This window comes from Pieris brassicae, chromosome 8 (assembly GCF_905147105.1).
Source record: "Pieris brassicae chromosome 8, ilPieBrab1.1, whole genome shotgun sequence".
Classification (NCBI taxonomy): Eukaryota; Metazoa; Arthropoda; class Insecta; order Lepidoptera; family Pieridae; genus Pieris; species Pieris brassicae.
Window position 1 is genome coordinate 6,871,140 of NC_059672.1, and position 18,487 is coordinate 6,889,626.

The window sequence follows — 18,487 nt, forward strand, 5'->3', positions numbered from 1 at the left end:
ACGCAACTACAAAAACTGATCTCGTTCGTTCCGCGCGTATGTGTGCGCGCGCGCAAGCTAGGAAATAGTGCGTGTCAGTGCGCACTGTGACTTGTTTGATGCCTGATTCACTATATATTGGTTGATTTCCATATATTGGGAAAAAATATTTTTATAAATTATAAACCCCGTATTTATTTTTCAACATCATGTTTACTGTCTTATCATGTAACTTCGTAACGGGACCTTCATCGTTGATATCATGCCTAATTTGATGTTTCAACTCCTGGGGCCAAATATGATTTGAGTTTAAATCTTAGATATGTTAAAAGATAAAACTCTTTATTATCAATTGACATTTACTGTTTAATTTTATTAATATTAATTTAATATTTGTGGGGTCAAATCTTTTCTTACCAACAACAAGCTCCCTGACATCAGTCCACTGAAGGTCTGACGACGGCTCATGGAGAATTGTGATGCGGATACGACGTTGAATACCCTGATGGAGGAGGAACAGCCCACGGCATGGGAGATCGTCGCTATGTTCGAATACCTAAGTATGTAAAATTTAATGTTATTGTTATATATCTTTATAAAATATATGTTCTTTTATCACTATCGAATGTCTTGGTGTTAATTTCCTTTGCTTTGCTTCTCGCTAATCAAATTCATCGTCAATTTTGTGGTTCAAACACACCAGTGCATGTGGGTCGGCTTTACTTAAACTTCATTTATTATAAATGATAGTATTTCATAGTTTAAATAATGTTAACGCATATTCTTATATATAGAAGACGCTTATCTAAGGCTTTTTAGAAATATTTCTGTTTGGTAATTATTTATTTTCCTTGAAAGGCCGACAACGTACTTGCGAGAATTCTGGCAAAGTAAGTGTAGGCGGCGGTATCGCTATACAACGGGTGAACCTCCTGCCCGTTTGCCTAAATTTATGTTTAAATTTTTTATGTACTCACAGCAGGAACGTATTCCCCACTGGGCGCCAGTTCGCAGATCTCGAACCAGACCAATAAGTCATGCTTGGAGTGCAGGTGCGAGGAGCAGCAAGGGGGCGCCACACTGGCTGCCCCCCATTTAGGGCTCCTCACGGGGGCCGATATCGGGATGGAGGGTGGCAACATTCGCCGGGGGGGCGTACGACCCGCCACTGGGCCGTCCTGCTTGGCATCCTAAAGTAAACATTGAGATAAATATGAAAAAATACTGATCTAGAATTTTTTTACAAATTACGAGAAAATCATCTAAAATCATATATATATATATACATAAAGAACTACAAAAATATATACCTTATGTAAAGGATGTTGTTGATAATGACCAAAAACTTCGAAGACAATCGGTTGGGTTTTAATATATTCAACGAACGATTTCGTTACTGGAACGGTGATCTGAAAAAATACTCCATCTTTGTACATATTTTAAACTTTCTAATAACTAAACGTATTTAAGATATACAGCATTAGGTTAAATTCTGTGTATTGTGAATTATATGACACAAAAACACTATTAACTAATACTATAAAACAAACTAATGCTGAATTAACTTGCTAGTAAGGAATGAAGAACGTAAAGTTATCTTACATTTTGTACGTGGTAGAAACCAAGAGGCGTGTTCTTGCCGGCATTTTTGACTGGTTCCGTTGAAAAGGCGTCTTCATTTCGATGCAAGAAGCTGAAATTACATATTTTCATTACTCTATATATAAATTTAAAAATTACGTTATTTCGTACACGTACTTGGTATACGTACGTACGTACACTTTCGTCAGCTACGAGATCCGAATTCATAGATTTGGATCCCTATGGATACTTAGTTCTGTCTGTGTCATTCTGATACAGCGCTTGATTACGTCGTGGTGAAAAATAATGAGGTGAATAATAAAAAAAAACTATATAGAAAATATCAACAGACCTCCATAGAAACTATTTATATGTAGAAATATAATATCAAATTCGGTACAAAACATTGACAATGCTTTTCATTAATTGTGCAAATTAAAAATTAATATGATAGTAATTATAAACAAAAACTCCATTTTACATTCCGCGGTCGTATTTAGAGCTTCGTGTCATAATAAGCAAAATAAAAGTTTGAGCTGTCAAAAACTGTCAATAATAATATTTTTTTTATTTGGTTTAAAAACGTTAAATTTGTACTTACATTATCGAACTAACTAGACTTATACTTTATTTAACTAATGTAAAGATCATGGCTCCTAAAATATGAAACGACCGCTTAATCTCGTGTGTGATTGGATTTTACGTACTTAAACTGACAGAAGACATCAGCATAATCTGTGGACACGCTGTGGGCCTGAAGTACTGTCACTCGGAAGGTGAACTCCTTGCCCGGGGTCAAGTGCTCTGGAAGCTCGTCATCCTTCAGTTCAGACGCGAGAGAACTGTCTCCGCGTCCACTGTCTGCATCACACTCGGCAGCTGCTAGTTCTATATATATTTAGTCATGTTTTTTTAATGAAATTAATTATCAATAATTGTTTGATAAAGTACTTAAACCAATGCATATTTTTAAGTTCACGTCAGGATATCAAGATATCTAAAATATGTATATGTATACTAATTTAATACATTCTTCCCAACGTATGCTGAAACGGAATGTATTCTTATTGATCAACAATAGTTAATATATAAAACTGTAAGTGTTGTATAGAAATTTTTATGTCAAGTACAGTTAATATGAAAAATGGAAGAGACTAACTACCCTCGACACAGAGAATTCTAATCGGGGGTTTATTTTTTATGTATAGTAAATATTTCTTTTTTTTCATATTTGATATTCTACTTAAAATTACATCTTAGGAGTCGATATACATCATGGGCAACCAACAGTATAACAATCATCAAAACATCGGCGTTATAATTTTCGTTTACAAAACTCTCGGCAAGAAAACAACATTTCCTTGGTAAAACATAGCGTACTGGAAGCCCTGCGATTCATTTCCATCACTTTTATTATTTCGAGCTGATCAGGCAGTTCTAACCCATGAACTATGGTAGTCTTATAAGAAATTACTGTAACTAATTTCTTTAACTAACTTCAGTTTAATACAATACTTGACAACGAATGCAGCTTCCAGCACTCCGTGACGAGATATTTTTTACAATCTAACACGCATTTTTGAAATCATTATACTTAAAACAATTAATATCACCTTCAATCTTAATGTTGGAGTCCTGGTCAGGTCTATCTTCTAAATTAATCGCGTTGTTCTTCTCTATGGTTGACAAAGTCTTCAATCGTGACCGAGTGGGCACGATGTCGTCATCGAATGAGATCTTAGCGGACTGTTTGACTCCCGCTACGAAATCTGCGTTATCTGTAATAATTTCAAAAATATTCTTCTGTAAAAAAAGCAAATGGTTGAATTTTATAGCACTCCATAAGTTTTTTTTATCTACATCTAAATGGGGACACGGGACGGGACCAAAAAACCAGAACCCTGAGGTCCTTACTGAACTCACAACCCTGTGGCAAGAGAAAACCCGGTAGACCAAGGTAGTACTAGATAGATTGCGATGGCGAAGTGTACTTGAGGAGGCTAGGGCCCACAAAGGGCTGATGATGATGATGATAAAACGGGACCAATTATGATGAATCATAATGCTGTAGACATAATTTAAGATCCGGTGAGATTGAGAGCAATGTGAGAAAAATACATGTTCCTTTGGAAAAATTACAAATAAATAATTATTTTCTGATTTTTTCAAAGATTTTCTGGTGATGTTATATATAATAGTATAAAATGCGTTACTTTTTTCGGCGTCGACTACCGCCTGCACGGCTACCCTGAGGTAGCCCTTCACGTCTCCCTTCTCGTTCACGATCGCGACCTTGTGAATGAGCGGAACCGGATACAGGAGGTTCGAGAGGTATACAAAGCTCCTGTAAAAAGATAAATATGATGAACAAAAAAAAACCAAGTACTACTAGCAGTAGGGTTATCAAAATATCAAAGAGGGTTATGGACATTAAGTCAAAAATTCAATATATCAGTATTTAGTATCGGTACTTAACAATATATGATGACGTAACCAGTCAGACTTTTAGAACCAGTAGCAAAGACAATTGAGCAGTGTTGCCTTAAGGCTTCAGCGTACGACTCTCGTCCTTGAGGTTGGAAGACCGGTCCTCATCTGTGCACCAAGGGGCTTTCTTTCGATGTGCGCATTTAACATTCGCTCGAACGGTGAAGGAAAACATCGCGAATCCTGCTTGCATTAGACCTGTCGACGGCGTGTATCAGGCACAGGAGGCCGATCACCTACTTGCTTATTAGATTGACAAATGATCATGAAACAGATACAGAAATCTGAGGGCCAGACCCAAAAAGGGTTGTAGCGCCACTGATGTATTTATTTAACAATGAAAATGACGTTTTCGCTGATACTGTAAATATTTCAATAGTAGTACTGGATTCGATCAGTTTTGTACGGCACCATCACAAATTTTCGACATAAACACTACGGCAATTCAATAATTATATCAATATTCACGACAAAACCATCGAGATCGATATATATACGTAATTCAAAGAAGTTTTGGTTGTTTATAAGTATGGAAAATATTAAATCATAATATGCCTTACCGTCCAACAAGACGGAACCAGGGGAATCGATCGTAAAATGGATCTCCGCCGGTCACTGATTCGATATTGTGATCTGGCGAAGTTGGAGAGAGCTCCGCCTCGTTGTGGTACATCTCACGCATAAGCTCCAACCGTTGTCTGTTAATACAAATCTTTTAAAATCAGCCTCTTTAAAATTACCAGTCTTAAGAATCCTCAAAACTAGAGTTAAGCTTAAGTCGGAACTAACTCTCTCATCTACAATTTGACAGATGAGAGCAAAAGCTGTAAGCATATAATCTAAGGCTTTGAGCGGGAATCAAACTTAATTTCAGCTCGGTTTACTAGACTCAATATTACATATATTTTTTAGTCGATTTTAATTGAATTTGGTTCCTCGAGATCCTCTAGACTAAACATATTAAATATACGATCTGATTCTGGGAACAGACGTAATATTTACACAAAGTATACAAATTGTCATTTAGTACATGGCTTCTCTCGTCTGCTCTAGTTTTATGTTAAACTTCGAAATTTTGTTATAGTCAAACATAACCAATATAATGATCGGGAACATTAATAAGTTCTTGTATTTGCCTCAGTCTAGCTTAACTTTCACTTACTTTAATATATTTAGCCATTTTGGGTAACTTTCTAGAATGGTACATGCATAAGTATAGTCTAGCTAAGTTAAGGCACATGCGAACACAAATGAACACAAACATTGCAAACAATTCTCCTAAAAGATTTTTTCCTCATAAGACGCCACGTGCTTATAACCTAAAAAGCTATTTTAAATATATACAAGATCCGATTGGTAGACAGATAGCGAAGCCTCGAGCACTGTGCATTGGTTAACATTGAGTAGGTAGAAACAAAACAGGTATCAACTTTGCCTACTCGATCCCCTTTGGCTCCCATGAGGTTAAGAAAATAAAAGCGGCCGCACTGCTGTATTCAAAGTATAAAATGACACAAGTGTATAAATGTTATACCATATGTTTGTCCAGCAGTGCGACCGCACCACATCTAACCCATCTACCGCTATCTCTGTCGAAATGCCAATGCATCGCTGTATTGTTTCTCCCCTGAGGCAGCACAAACCTCGAAGGTAACAGGTTGGCTAGTGACAGTCTGGTCTGTTGCGCGCACGCGGAAATGCACTGCAATAGATCGTCTTGTTTCGCTTGTATGGGGGGCGACGGCGGACGAATCGTCGGTGTAGGCTCGTCATCTTCAGAACATGCCGACTCGTTCATGTTGTATATTTGACGCATTAGCTCCAGACGACGTCTACGAAAAATATCTTTGCTAACTAACCTAACCAACGTGACTAGATATTTTTTGTTGGAGGTTCCTAACGCTTGCCAATGTAATTGTGTTAATCATGTTTATGCCTTTCGAATATATACATGATAAAGCGTTTAAATGAAAAAAAAGCGGCAAATTAATCAGCGCTATGAGGCGTCGCTAGATCAAGACCCGACTTATACATGTATACAAATATTTTATAATAAAAGCGTCTACACGCGGCCCTTAAATCAGAGCCAATGTCGGAGAAGTGGTGAAGAATACTCTGGATCGCTCTCTATCGCTTTGTGTGTAGGCAATAGGCCAAATTTGAACATGCCTATTCAGACTACGAGCCGATTTCATCCCCACCACCATTGTCCCGATACCGCCAATGGTTTTAGGGCCGTCGTGTAGACGCTTTAATGTAAAGTGCAGCATTGAGATTCGTTGAAAAATAAAGTGCTTTAAATAAATATTATATGAAGATATATTAAAGTAAAACAATAGAATAATACAAATAAATGCAACAAAAATATTGTAAATAAATAGTGTAATGTGTTACGAATGAAAAAAATATATATCCTTAGTATCAGATAATTTAGTTTTCTATGTATGTAATAAATGTTAAATTCTAATTTAAATAACAACTAGATCACACAACTAAGTTCACACAAAGTTTACTTACCGTTAAACCAAACATTCTTAATTAAATTTATAATTTCTACAAAATATTTATAAATAGGAAGGCCTAAAAAATAGTAGTATATAATATTTTAAGGGGATTTTAATTTATAGTTAGAGGTAATCTGAGACAATCGAAACACTGATGAACAAATTATCTATGTAAGAAAGTCCCTCATATAGGAGCAACTCAAATCCAATAACTTATCGCAGTTTAAGAAAACACTTTTGAAACGGATTGAAGCTATGTATTATTATTATAAACTTATAATTATTTAGATCATTTTAAATTTAAATTTTCCTGACGTTCCGCGTGCTTTACAGCGTGCGTGCGTTAGTTGATACCAACTACGGGGAAATAAATACAGATAACACAACTTTCTCTACAGCTGTGATACTTTCGACATTCAACAGCTTTTGTCTTTAGTCACCGTGACCACGCACGCTGTAAAGCACGCGAAACGTCGGGAAATTTAAAATTATGTAAATAATTATAAGTTTATAATAATAATACATAGCTTCAATCCGTTTATAAAGTGTTTTCTTAATGTGTAAAAGCTATGTTAACAAAAGACAATAATATTACCGCAGTTTCTCCAATGTCCAATAGTGCGTTGCGCCATTTTTGGTGTCAGTAACTTCCACGGCCACCACAGTTGGAGCACTCGGGCGATATTCGTCATCGGCGTCATCGCGCGGTGCCAACTCCGCGGGTAAGGGAGAAAATGGTGTATCGGTGAGAAGCGTAAATTGGAATTGAACTTTCTTGCGTAATTCTACCGATATCGCGTTCGCTTCCTGCAATAATCATATTTTTTTATTTTAGATCAACGAAACACTTATTTATTGAACAGTTTATTGATAAACCGAAGCTTAAAAACGATAAAATGTTGAATGTTTAAATGGTAAATATTTCCAAAACGGATTAAACGATATAAACAACGAACTATATACAAAACATTTTAAGGTAATATTTAGGTAAAAAAAAATTAAATTATATTTTTTTGTTATTTTTAGTAATTATTTATACAAATTAACAATACAATTGTATTCTGTCGGTGTTAAATGACAAGAAAATAATCAGTGAAACAACCTTTTTGACAATTATTAATATAGATACTGAAGTAATTTTTTTTTTGTCAAAGAGGGTATGTCACTTTGGTGCCTATTCGTAACAATAATAATAATGTACTTTTTAGCTTAATACTTCTATCGTTAAAAATGGTAACAAACTTCTATTCTAAATCTAAATCAAAACAGACAGATTGTTTATAGACCGGACCTAAAGAATACAACAAATCCAAGCTCAAAGAATGCTATATATTTACATCCCAACATATTGTTTAATATATTCACTAGACTTCACTCTATTACTATATAGACATATAAAAATATATATTTTAAATGAATTTTTGATAAATTAAATTTACAAGGTTTAAATAAAACTTTTAGTCGTGTTCAAAGAGACTATTCCCTTTACTACGCTTTGCTTTCCATTTCATATAGCCTATTTCAGATAAAAAAGATCCCCATTGAACCATTCTTGTACCCAAAGAATATTTCACTTACATAAAAAATAAATTTAAATAAACACATACCTTTAGGAAGATAGCGTTGCCCCAAAGATCGTCGCGTAGCGAAGTGAACTGGTGATACTTCCACTTGCGGAAGGCCCACGCAGCCAGACCCACCTCGCGAGCCGACCAGCACTCTGTCTCGAATAATGGGTTCACTATAAACATAAATGTATGTTTATACGAAGATGGAAAACTAAAAAGGGGATTGCTAGTGAAAACCAAAAGGATAAATAATTATTTATTGGATTGAAATTCTTTAACTGCCAAAATCATTAATGTACAGAAGAGATAGTCATTTAAACCACAACAAGAGTGCTCCTAGTCAGAGGACTAGCGTTTGATCAAATTGTACAAATTAGGATTACTTAAATTTGTACTTTAAACATAGGAATGGAAAAGCCAACGCTTAAAACATACAATAGAAATATTGGAAAGTTCCTTTAATTCTGATGATTTGATTGGCCAAAAAAAACAAAAAGGAAGAAAAAATGAAGAATGAAATAAATAATTAGATGATAATGTGTTTTTCCTAAGTGACAGTGAGCTGTGACATTTTCCATGACTTACCAAATATATCTTCATCATTATGGAAATCTTCGGGCGTGTACGAGCTGTACATTGACATGGTGACGCTTTGTTCTTCCACTTGACGCTGAAGAGCATCTATACGGGCTTCGTAGTTCTAAAAAATAGATAAGGATTTGCGGTTATTTTTCACATCCAGGTTCGTATCTTCGTTAAGTATTTTTCGTTTTCAACTATTCAACCAAAAGGAGTGTCAATCCTCTATCTATCTATCCCAAAATCCTTGTCCTTATGATGGCTGGTAAGTAACTGTGCTCTATTTGTTCCTTTTTATATTCATTTTACCTATTTAAAATTTAAATTAAATTCGGTTTTGAACGCGAAACAACGAATTTCAATTATACTACATTTACACATTTTTCATATAAAGATGTAAGGGATAGAACAACATATATATTCTTTGAATAAAAATAAGAAAAACCTTTCTCTGCTCCTCAAACTGCTGGTCAGCATGTTCTTTCTCCTTACGGAATTGTTCTTCCAACGCACATAACCTCTTCTGCATCTCTTGCTTCAAATCAATGCCTTGCTTTTCAAGCAACTCACACTGGGCGAAGTCCCAATCCACATTTTGATTTTCAGTGGTGTCACTGTCTTCTACGAAACAAAATTTATCTTAAATATGGGTTTAGGGTAACATTTGAAGACGACTTGCATTGAGCCAAGGTTTCGTGATGGAATAGGACTTAACAATTCAAGTTCAGTTTATTGTTTAACCACACTTTACGGTAGGTGTGCCCCAAGGATCTTAATTATGTCCTTTACTATTTACCTTATTCATTAATGGTGTTTCAGCATATAAAAAATTCGAAAACTGAAAGTTAGTTACTGTCATTAAATACTATCTTTGCTTCCAGATTGACATGTACGTACAAGACACATTGTCGTTATTATTTTGTTTAATTTATTAATTTACAATTTATGTATGGCCAAATTTCAAGTTTTTAATAAAATGAACAGAAAATCTTTGCTATCCAATTATATTTTCTAAGTAAATCTTAAAATCATAGTATATTTTTATAAAAATAATTGTATACTCACTCTCAACAACTCCGGGTGTATCAGCAAGTTTTTTGTTGCTAACCGGTTCCTCCCGGGGTTGACTCGGATCAGTGAAGCGGAATACGTGGTTCTTTCCCAGAATTACTCGGGAACCGGTCTTTAGTATTATGGGTTCTGTCACCTAAATACAACAAAAACACCTTAAGAAAAAGTTCAATATATAAAAAATATATACTAGATTACTAGTATTTAAGAAAATTACACAGGTCACATTTTCTAGTAATCAAAAAATTAGAGTATATGGTGAATAACGATACTATGTTCGATTTCCGCAGAACCATTTTAGCACGCTGAGTTTTTACTTAAAACAATCAATACAGTGATCTTTCAAGCCCACAAAATGGCTTAGACTTATGACTAACTAAAATGATAGATGTCGTTATTATCAATATTTTCATTTCATAAGAAGTTCAAATACCTCTCTTCCATTCACATAGACAAGAGCCCCACGATGCGGTATAAGACAGATAACGCCATCTGTGTTCTCGAAAATACAATGTTCACTGACAATATGAGATCCGGATAATTGTATATCCTGTGGTACATTCGCTTCGGCTGTTCCCACACGGGTTAAACCTGTTAAAAAAGTTACCATAGATTAAATTACTAAAGTAAAACAACAAAATATAAATGTATCAGAGTGAATAGGACAAACATTTTGTATTGCTTTCTGTGCGTTGTTTGTTGTCTTTCAAAGTTACATTGTGAAACATTCTTGTTGATAAAATTCTTATCTTACGTAAGTGCACAATGCAGATAATTTACGGTATAACATGGCTGAAATCGTTGAAAAAGGAGGTTAAATATATGTCAAAGTAATCCAAAGATTAGGAGAGGGTTTTCCATACCTATATTGAACCAATAGTTTGTCAGCAAAACATTTACTACAAAATGGCTTACCGTCTTTGATATAGTAAATGAGACACTCCGACAAATTCGGATCCTCATTCAAATTCACCAAATGTGGTGTCTTCTTGGGCGAATAAACACCAACAGTAATGCCTTCCTTGACAGCGAGACCCATTTCAGCGAACACAGCTTCGCGTTGGACCCGAATTTGCTCGGTACGTTTGAGTTTCTCCTCCCATGTTTCATTTAGTTCTAAAAAAGAATGAGAATGAGAAATATTAACTCACTTTAAAAAAGATTATAGGCTTTTAATCGGACAAGAATTTGCTAAACAGGTTCTAATAGTCCATTATTTTAGGTTTCTTATTTTTATTTATTGCAGTTGTATTTTCTTTTACTAGACACATACGAGAAAGACTAATTGCAAACATTCTTTCGCAACTTATAGAATATATATACAGTCAAAACCATTTACGACATCGTTTAGAACAACATACCGCTTATACTGACCAAAATCAAAGGTCTGGGCTGAATTCTATGTATAAGGTAATTAATAACAACGTCATCGGCTGTTACGAACAAATATGAGTAGTACCTTCGTTGTCGTTATAACAGATTTTGACTGTATAAAGCACTATTGACACTATACTTATCTTGAAGTTCAAAACACTAATATAAACGCAAATAAAATCAGAAGAGAACAACCAATGACTACCAAAACAATACAAGAAAATTCTATTATACATTGTACCCAAGAATAGCAACATAAATTCAGCTGCTTTCTGACTCAAGGCTAAGCATTTTTATTCAAGATCATGCCGATTTCATCACGATGTTTTTATTCACTGTACATTAAGAACATAGAAAAGTCAATTGGTGACGAATTACACACGACCTCAGGGTTAAGTCATACGCTCAAGCCTTAACTGCTCTAGTTAACAGACCCTTAATAGACTTCGGGGGTAAAAACTCGAAGAACGCTTAATAGTTAACTTGCTAAAATATCGTAAAAGTGCAAATGAAACATCAATAAAATGACGAAGGTTCGCTTACAAAAGTTTTGAAGATCTTTTTGCTGACAAATATTCAACTATAAAAAAATTGAGTTAAATTTTCTTTATAATATGATATTAAAAACAAGGTAAGGCAAACATTGTACCAGCTTAAAAAAAACATTTCGATAGAAAATGTATACTAGTGATAAATCTGAGCGAATGTTTTCGTTTAAATAGTTGTATATTTCTCAAAACTTACCAGCAATAAGTTTCTCAGAGGCCTGCAGTTGATCGACCGCCTCCTCTGCAATCGTTGTTGCTGCACGGGAAAGCTTCGGCGATAGCACTTCTTCCTCATTCTTTTTGCGCATCGGAGAAGGTTCCCCTGTTTAAAAAGATATGGTAGAAAGTTTGTTGACGAACAAATATAAGACTTTTATTAAGATTGTACATTTTTGTAAAAAGTCGATTTGTGTCGCATCATTGTGTTTAGAGATCGAATCACAATCAAACGACATGTTTCGGTCTAAAACAAAAAAAAAAACATAAAATATATTATTATATGCACACATTATGTGGTATATCCATACAAGTCGGAGCTATATAAATAGAAAGAAAAATTCTCCGACACGGTAAGCGGATGTGATGTCACTTGTATAGTGACATATCTAAAAATGTCGGTACACCTAAAGCATAATCATGCAATTATATGTTTTGAGCCATTGAAGCGACGATACAAGATAGGAAATTATTTCGTTAGCGACTTGATATAACGATCCAAACATTAACAATAGCTCCCAACAGTTTTCAAACTAATATTAATAAAGCCGCGAACGAAATTACATAGAATATTTAGAAATTTTGATCAAAATCACAAATATACAATTCGATACTATATACCCAATACCAAGTGATAGATCTAAAACGCCACAAGCTTCGGAGTGCGTTTTGCTCTGTGGGTTGCCAGTTTTTTTTTTAATTTCCCTGGCATGAGGCAAAGCGGTACAGGTGGGGTGTACATATGCAAAAGCCTCTTTACTTACTGGTCTCTTTCTTTTCATAAACGACTCTACCGTCAGGTCCTTCGCGTTTGAAAACAAAATTAACCATGGTTAGTTAATATCGGGTATTTTGTGACGATACTATACTAACACAATCACAATACTCACATGACTAAGCTTATCGCCACAGATTAAGCGATTTTTGACAGATTCAAACTTGACATCGTAAAAACCTATTTAGGGTAAATGATTTAACAGAACAATTGTCACGATCGAGTTGTTTTTAATTAGAAAAATCCATTCCAATGGCATAGCTAACTCACATTGATATTGAAGAATGCATCTAATAATTTATACGACGAATTTAGAACGTGTCTTTCATAGTAAAACCAATATTTTTGTAAATCCTGTTTATTATTTGTATTGAATTTTTCTTTTTTTAAATAGTGATTTTTATATAGGCATTGTTATGTGTGTGTCATGTTGGTTTTTAAATGTGTAGTCCATTTTGGATTCTATGTTCTAGAATATGGCAATACTGGAAATCAAATAAATAAACATTATATTAAAATATGAAAGCTTGCCCTTACTAAATTGATAAATATAACTAAAAATAATAATAAAAATATAACATTTCTTTATTTTGCATAATATGGACGCATCAAAACCCATTCACGAATACGTACAAATCGTAGGAATCTGTCAATAATCGATCAATCAAACGGCCGCAGTGTAAAAAAAATTACTGACCTTCCTCAACGTCGATGCCTTCCGCCTTGAGCAGTTCCCGGAGTTTGAATATCTCTTCTTTGAGCTCTCGAATGAGTTTCGCGTTCGCGTCTTCGTTGACCACGGCTTTGCAGACAATTTGCTTGGCGCGATCGGCATATCTATAGTCAAGTGGTGTTTCTCCATAAAAATTACGTATCTAAAAAATACTTATACACAAGCTATGTTACTTGCATGTGGTATTTAGAAATCAACTACTGAACTGAATTACAAATTGGATATATAACAAAGTACTGGGATTTTTACTTTTTAGTTCGAAAAAACGACTGGCGCTCCCTTTTACCTTTTAGGTCTGCGCCTCAGATTTTTGTATCTGATTCGTGATCGTGGTCAATACGAGATTAAAGCGTATCTGAACCTGACACACGCCGTCGACTTGTTGGGACAAAGACAAACCCGTTTTACTCACGATGTTTTCTTTCACCCTACGAGCGAGTGTTATATATGCGTACATAGATAGATTATTATAGCATACTGCATAGTCGGGGTTCGAACCTAAGACCTCAGGGTTGAGTGCCGCACGCGTAAATAACACTGTTCATAAATTAGGAAGTAATAAATTTGTCATTATTCGAAAGAAAATCCGATTTCACTGTTTATCAAATTATTATTGACATTTTTGTATTTCCTTGCAATTAACAAATTCCTTTATCAATATCATATCAGAAAATCAAAGAAAGTTTTCAGTTCAAAACATTTAATATAACTATGCCATACCTGAGTGTACTCAAAGTTTCATCATAGTTGATGTCAGCTGGCGAAATGGCGGCAATCATGGCCGTCTTGGAGTTTCCACCAAGATTTTCACGAAGCAACCAAGTCAGGACCGAGTCACGGTACGGTATGAAGTCGGCTTTCTTTGATTTTTTGCTCTTGGACGCCTGATTTATTAGGAATTCATATTGAATAACTTTTATAATATTAAGAATTTTAATTGTGTTGTATATCTTTAGTTTTAATAATTCCTATAAAATATTTCAATTAGAGTTTAATCATAAATTCATATTATGTTTATAATCTGATTCAATAACATAGTATGAAACGATGCATATGAGTTAAGCAAAAATGCATATTGGAGAGGGCTATTACTAGAGTTCTGGACTTTTAGCAGAAGCATAAATTAATAATTTTATATGTAAGTATATATTTGACTAAAACTTATTGAGGATTAGCTAAGCTAAACTGTGCATAAAACAGTAAAATGATATTAATTGTCACAGAATTATTAGTCTAGCTAGCGGAATACATCTCAACTGGGATGAGACGGATATAAATGTAATGAAATATGTCTCACGTAATGCTACTAATAATTCTGTTAAATGAGGCTGAACCACGCAATCAAACATACAACTTACCGACTATATATATCCACACAAGATGCATCAAACATTCGAAAATAGATTTTAGCTAGCTTATACAATGATTCAATCACACGCAACAATAACACCACATAACTAAACAGCTAAAAGTACAAATACTGTATTTAAAACGATTTTAATACGTTGTCCGTAATCGGTATTATGTTTGGTTTATCACTTATAAATAAAATTAAATCTGTATTTTGTGTTTTATGTTTGTGTAGCTGTGTATTATACTGCCCCCGCGAACTTCGTTCCGCCTTCATATGATTTTTTTAATTAGCCTACCTTTTTAGTAGCTACATACCTACCTAACCTGACATATCAAACGTTTCGCTACCCAATAGAGACTGTTTACTATTCCAAAAAAAAAGTACTAAAACTTTTTTTTTAATATTTAATATTTTTTCTCCATAAACAGAGTCCTCCCTCAGAGTTCAAAGAATAAATATATAAAAAAATACTACACTTAGGCATCTTTGATATTTGCGCTTACCAACATACTTTGCTATTAATATTTATTTATATAGATAGCGTAATTCAAATTGAATACTAGGATTCTCATTTGGGCTAAACTACTTAAATATAGCCTCAACCATTCGGTGAAAACAAAACAAATTGTGTCTCGTATTAACCATGAGGCAAATTTTTTACATAAAGGCATTCGAACATGTACTGTTAGCTGCTTTTGACAACTTCAATATAATGACTGAATCTGAAGAAGTAGAGAGGCCTATGATATGACGTGATAATGGCAGTAAAGAGATACAATTTAAGCATTATTTTGTGATATGATTATTTTTATATAATATATGATTTTATCTCAGAAAAATATCTAAATAAATAAATATTGTCTCTGTTAGTATATATAATAACTAAATAATCGTTCTAAAACTGAATCCATTTTATTCGTTTAAGACGAGGAATGAAAAGCTATGTCGCTAGTTTCTAAAAGTATTTTGTTTTATATTTTAACAAAATAAATGTTACTTCCAATTCTACAAATATGTTTATGATAAGACAACGTAAATAAATAATGATTGATAAAAATTGTACGTATTGTAACTTACAATTTCAGCAAGAGCGGATATAACTTTCCCCAGCGTAGTAAGGGACTTGTTAATATTCGCGCCTTCTTTGAGCCTTGTCCCTTTTGCTCCCGTAGAATCAGCTCGTTCCGAACCAGCCAAATCCACCAGAGATATTTTCGACACCTGAAAATAAAGAAATTATGTACAATAGCAATTGCTTTTTTTTACATGAGTAACGAGTACGAGCTAGATACACGTCGTCATCAGCCAGTATCATAATTGCCGTTTTGAATTGGTTAAACGCGTTAATATTACGAACTTTAGACAGTAATTTATTAAATAATTGCACACCCTAATACTTAATAGATTTCTTTAAACAATTTGTATGCGGCTTCGGCAAAACGAGCAAACTCGCTCGACGAGTATTGCGTGTAGTGGCGTGTTACAAATATATAGTAGTTTAATTGTCATAATTTTAGTTTCTTTGTAGATTTTATTAACAATAAATTTCAGAAATGAGGCATGTGTTTTGTAGTAAAACCCTTAGTTCAAATCTTTTTTTATGGATAATTAAACAAAAACTGTTGTAACGAGATTTGAAAGAGACTGATTACTACTTAGACATACGGCCTATGCTTTGTAATAAACCAAAATTAATGGTAAATTATCCAAGAATGTCCCAATCATATATCGATTCTAGTTCCAAAATAATTTAGTAGGTAAAATCAATTGTTGTTTTGCTATATTTCCGTTAAAATAACATAAGTTTTTAAATACCTTCTCAGAAACCAAATTAGTGGTTTTATCGTATCGCTGTTGCGTGAAGAATATTGTGAATACTGCATGAGATCGGGACGACGTCTCGTTCATGTTTGTAGCGGCCACAGTTCTGAAAAAATATATTGATTAATTTAAAGACATTACAGCAAAAAGGTTTAATTTTATCACATACTTAGAGTCATTTAAAACATATTATAATAAGTTTGAAGACGAGTCTGACAAATAAATATACAATGCGTCAATTGTATTTGTATTAAGTTTCTTATGGGAACTCTGACACAGGATTCTGTTTATATAATATAAAAGGGTTTCTAAATCTCACAATTGTTATGCATAGTTGTAATGAATAAACACATTATTTCAAATTATAAATTAATAAAAATATGTTAAATTCAACTTCAACTCTTTGATGGACAAGACAATTCTTCAAATCAAAGACAAGTCTTTGATTTGAAGCATCTGTAACAATGTATCAAATGTAGAACATCAGTTCGGCATTAATTTCTGAAAGGATTTTGATTGTTTTAAGCATCATTAAGTCTAGAAAAACTTTTATTCAATGAAGCTTATAAAATAGAAATAATTATATATAAAAGTTTTGTAAAGTCTCAAAAAGAAGCTTTTATATTTAAGTAGACGAAATACTTCAATAACCCATTCTATGTATTACAAAGGACATAAAATGTTTTTATGAAAGAAATAACGAAAGCACACCCACATTTGTGTCAAGGTCACAATCACGTCGTATAGTTTGAATAATCCCAGGGGTAATGTCAGTTAAGCCGTTATTTGCATATCTGTATTGAATTAAGCGCGAACATTTTACGTAAATATGCAAATTCATATTCATAGAATAAACAGCTTTAACTTTTATTTATTTATTGTATTTGAAAGGGAATTCATAAAATTAAAAATCGAAGTTAGTTTTTCTTGTATATGACTTGTATAAGAAGCTTATAGTATGATTACGAGTATCATGTAGTTTGTAAATATATTCTATATATTCTAGAGTAAGTTTAAAGAATGCTGAGTTTTCAATTAAACAGATATTTGATCTGTAAAAATAATAAGCTCTAGTCTCGAACTGGGGTAGATTAAATCTAGTCCAATTTAACCCCAAAAGCTTGCGCGTTTTCCGCTAAAAAAACTGCCTTTGTCGTTTTTCTTCTCCTTGAAAACACTGTCCTTAAAGCCTCAGCTAACATCGGAATATTGGGCGTTGACATATCGAATGACGTTCAGTTTCGCGGTCATTTGGAAGATACGGCTAAGTTAGCCTCTAAGATGTTTGGTGTGCTCAGTAAGACGGTACTTCACCCCGGGCCTCCGCTTAAAACTCTATAACGCACAAATTCGGCCCTTAATGGAGTATTGTTTCAGCTCTGGGCGCCTCAGTATCAGCTTCTTCTGTTTGACCGTATTCAACGAAGGGCGATTCGAATCGTCGACGTCCAGTCACTTTCCGAGCGGCTTGATCTCTTGGCGTTGAGTAGAGATGTGGGCTCTGCATCTTCTACCGCATTTACCGTAAAGACATTTACAGAGGAGTTGCAGCTGAGTTTCATTATCGAACGTCAAAGCAGAATACAAAATATCATACGTATCACCTCGACGTCCGTCGTTGAACAACTAAGCGTTTCTTAAGGCAGTTTTTGCCATGCACCCCTAGTATGTGGAACGAGCCGCCCTCTGAAGTATTTCGGAACCAATTCGATTTAGGATCATCAAGAAAAGAGCGTACCATCGCTTAAAAGTCCGGCAACACTTGCGAGCCTTCTGGCACTGTGATTGGCCATGGGCGGCGGTATTACTTAAGATCTGAGCCTCCTTTCCGTTTGCTTTCAATCTTCATGAGATGTATGGAAGAAAAGGTTGCACTGAATTAACAAGAGCCTTCTTA

At 34.3% G+C, this 18,487-nt stretch overlaps 1 protein-coding gene across 19 annotated transcripts in view; it reads right to left on the reverse strand.

Moving 5' to 3' along the window:
• The window catches only part of LOC123712842 (kinesin-like protein unc-104), an 80,655-nt gene that overhangs the window by 9,322 nt on the left and 52,846 nt on the right, over positions 1-18,487 (reverse strand). For 7 of the 19 annotated variants that reach the window (XM_045666138.1, XM_045666146.1, XM_045666147.1 and 4 more), the window contains 23 exons: positions 16,585-16,696; positions 15,847-15,990; positions 14,774-14,776; positions 14,136-14,299; positions 13,380-13,519; positions 12,672-12,710; positions 11,888-12,013; positions 10,685-10,885; positions 10,203-10,360; positions 9,764-9,905; positions 9,144-9,319; positions 8,705-8,819; positions 8,159-8,292; positions 7,147-7,358; positions 5,691-5,879; positions 4,608-4,745; positions 3,774-3,904; positions 3,174-3,338; positions 2,268-2,448; positions 1,582-1,672; positions 1,290-1,388; positions 957-1,169; positions 397-535 (listed from right to left, as the gene is read on the reverse strand). In XM_045666138.1, coding sequence (XP_045522094.1) covers positions 397-535; positions 957-1,169; positions 1,290-1,388; positions 1,582-1,672; positions 2,268-2,448; positions 3,174-3,338; positions 3,774-3,904; positions 4,608-4,745; positions 5,691-5,879; positions 7,147-7,358; positions 8,159-8,292; positions 8,705-8,819; positions 9,144-9,319; positions 9,764-9,905; positions 10,203-10,360; positions 10,685-10,885; positions 11,888-12,013; positions 12,672-12,710; positions 13,380-13,519; positions 14,136-14,299; positions 14,774-14,776; positions 15,847-15,990; positions 16,585-16,696 — 3,212 coding nt within the window. The remainder of the gene's footprint in view (positions 1-396; positions 536-956; positions 1,170-1,289; positions 1,389-1,581; positions 1,673-2,267; positions 2,449-3,173; positions 3,339-3,773; positions 3,905-4,607; positions 4,746-5,690; positions 5,880-7,146; positions 7,359-8,158; positions 8,293-8,704; positions 8,820-9,143; positions 9,320-9,763; positions 9,906-10,202; positions 10,361-10,684; positions 10,886-11,887; positions 12,014-12,671; positions 12,711-13,379; positions 13,520-14,135; positions 14,300-14,773; positions 14,777-15,846; positions 15,991-16,584; positions 16,697-18,487) is intronic. The other 12 variants (XM_045666152.1, XM_045666149.1, XM_045666156.1 and 9 more) reach the window with 9 other exon arrangements.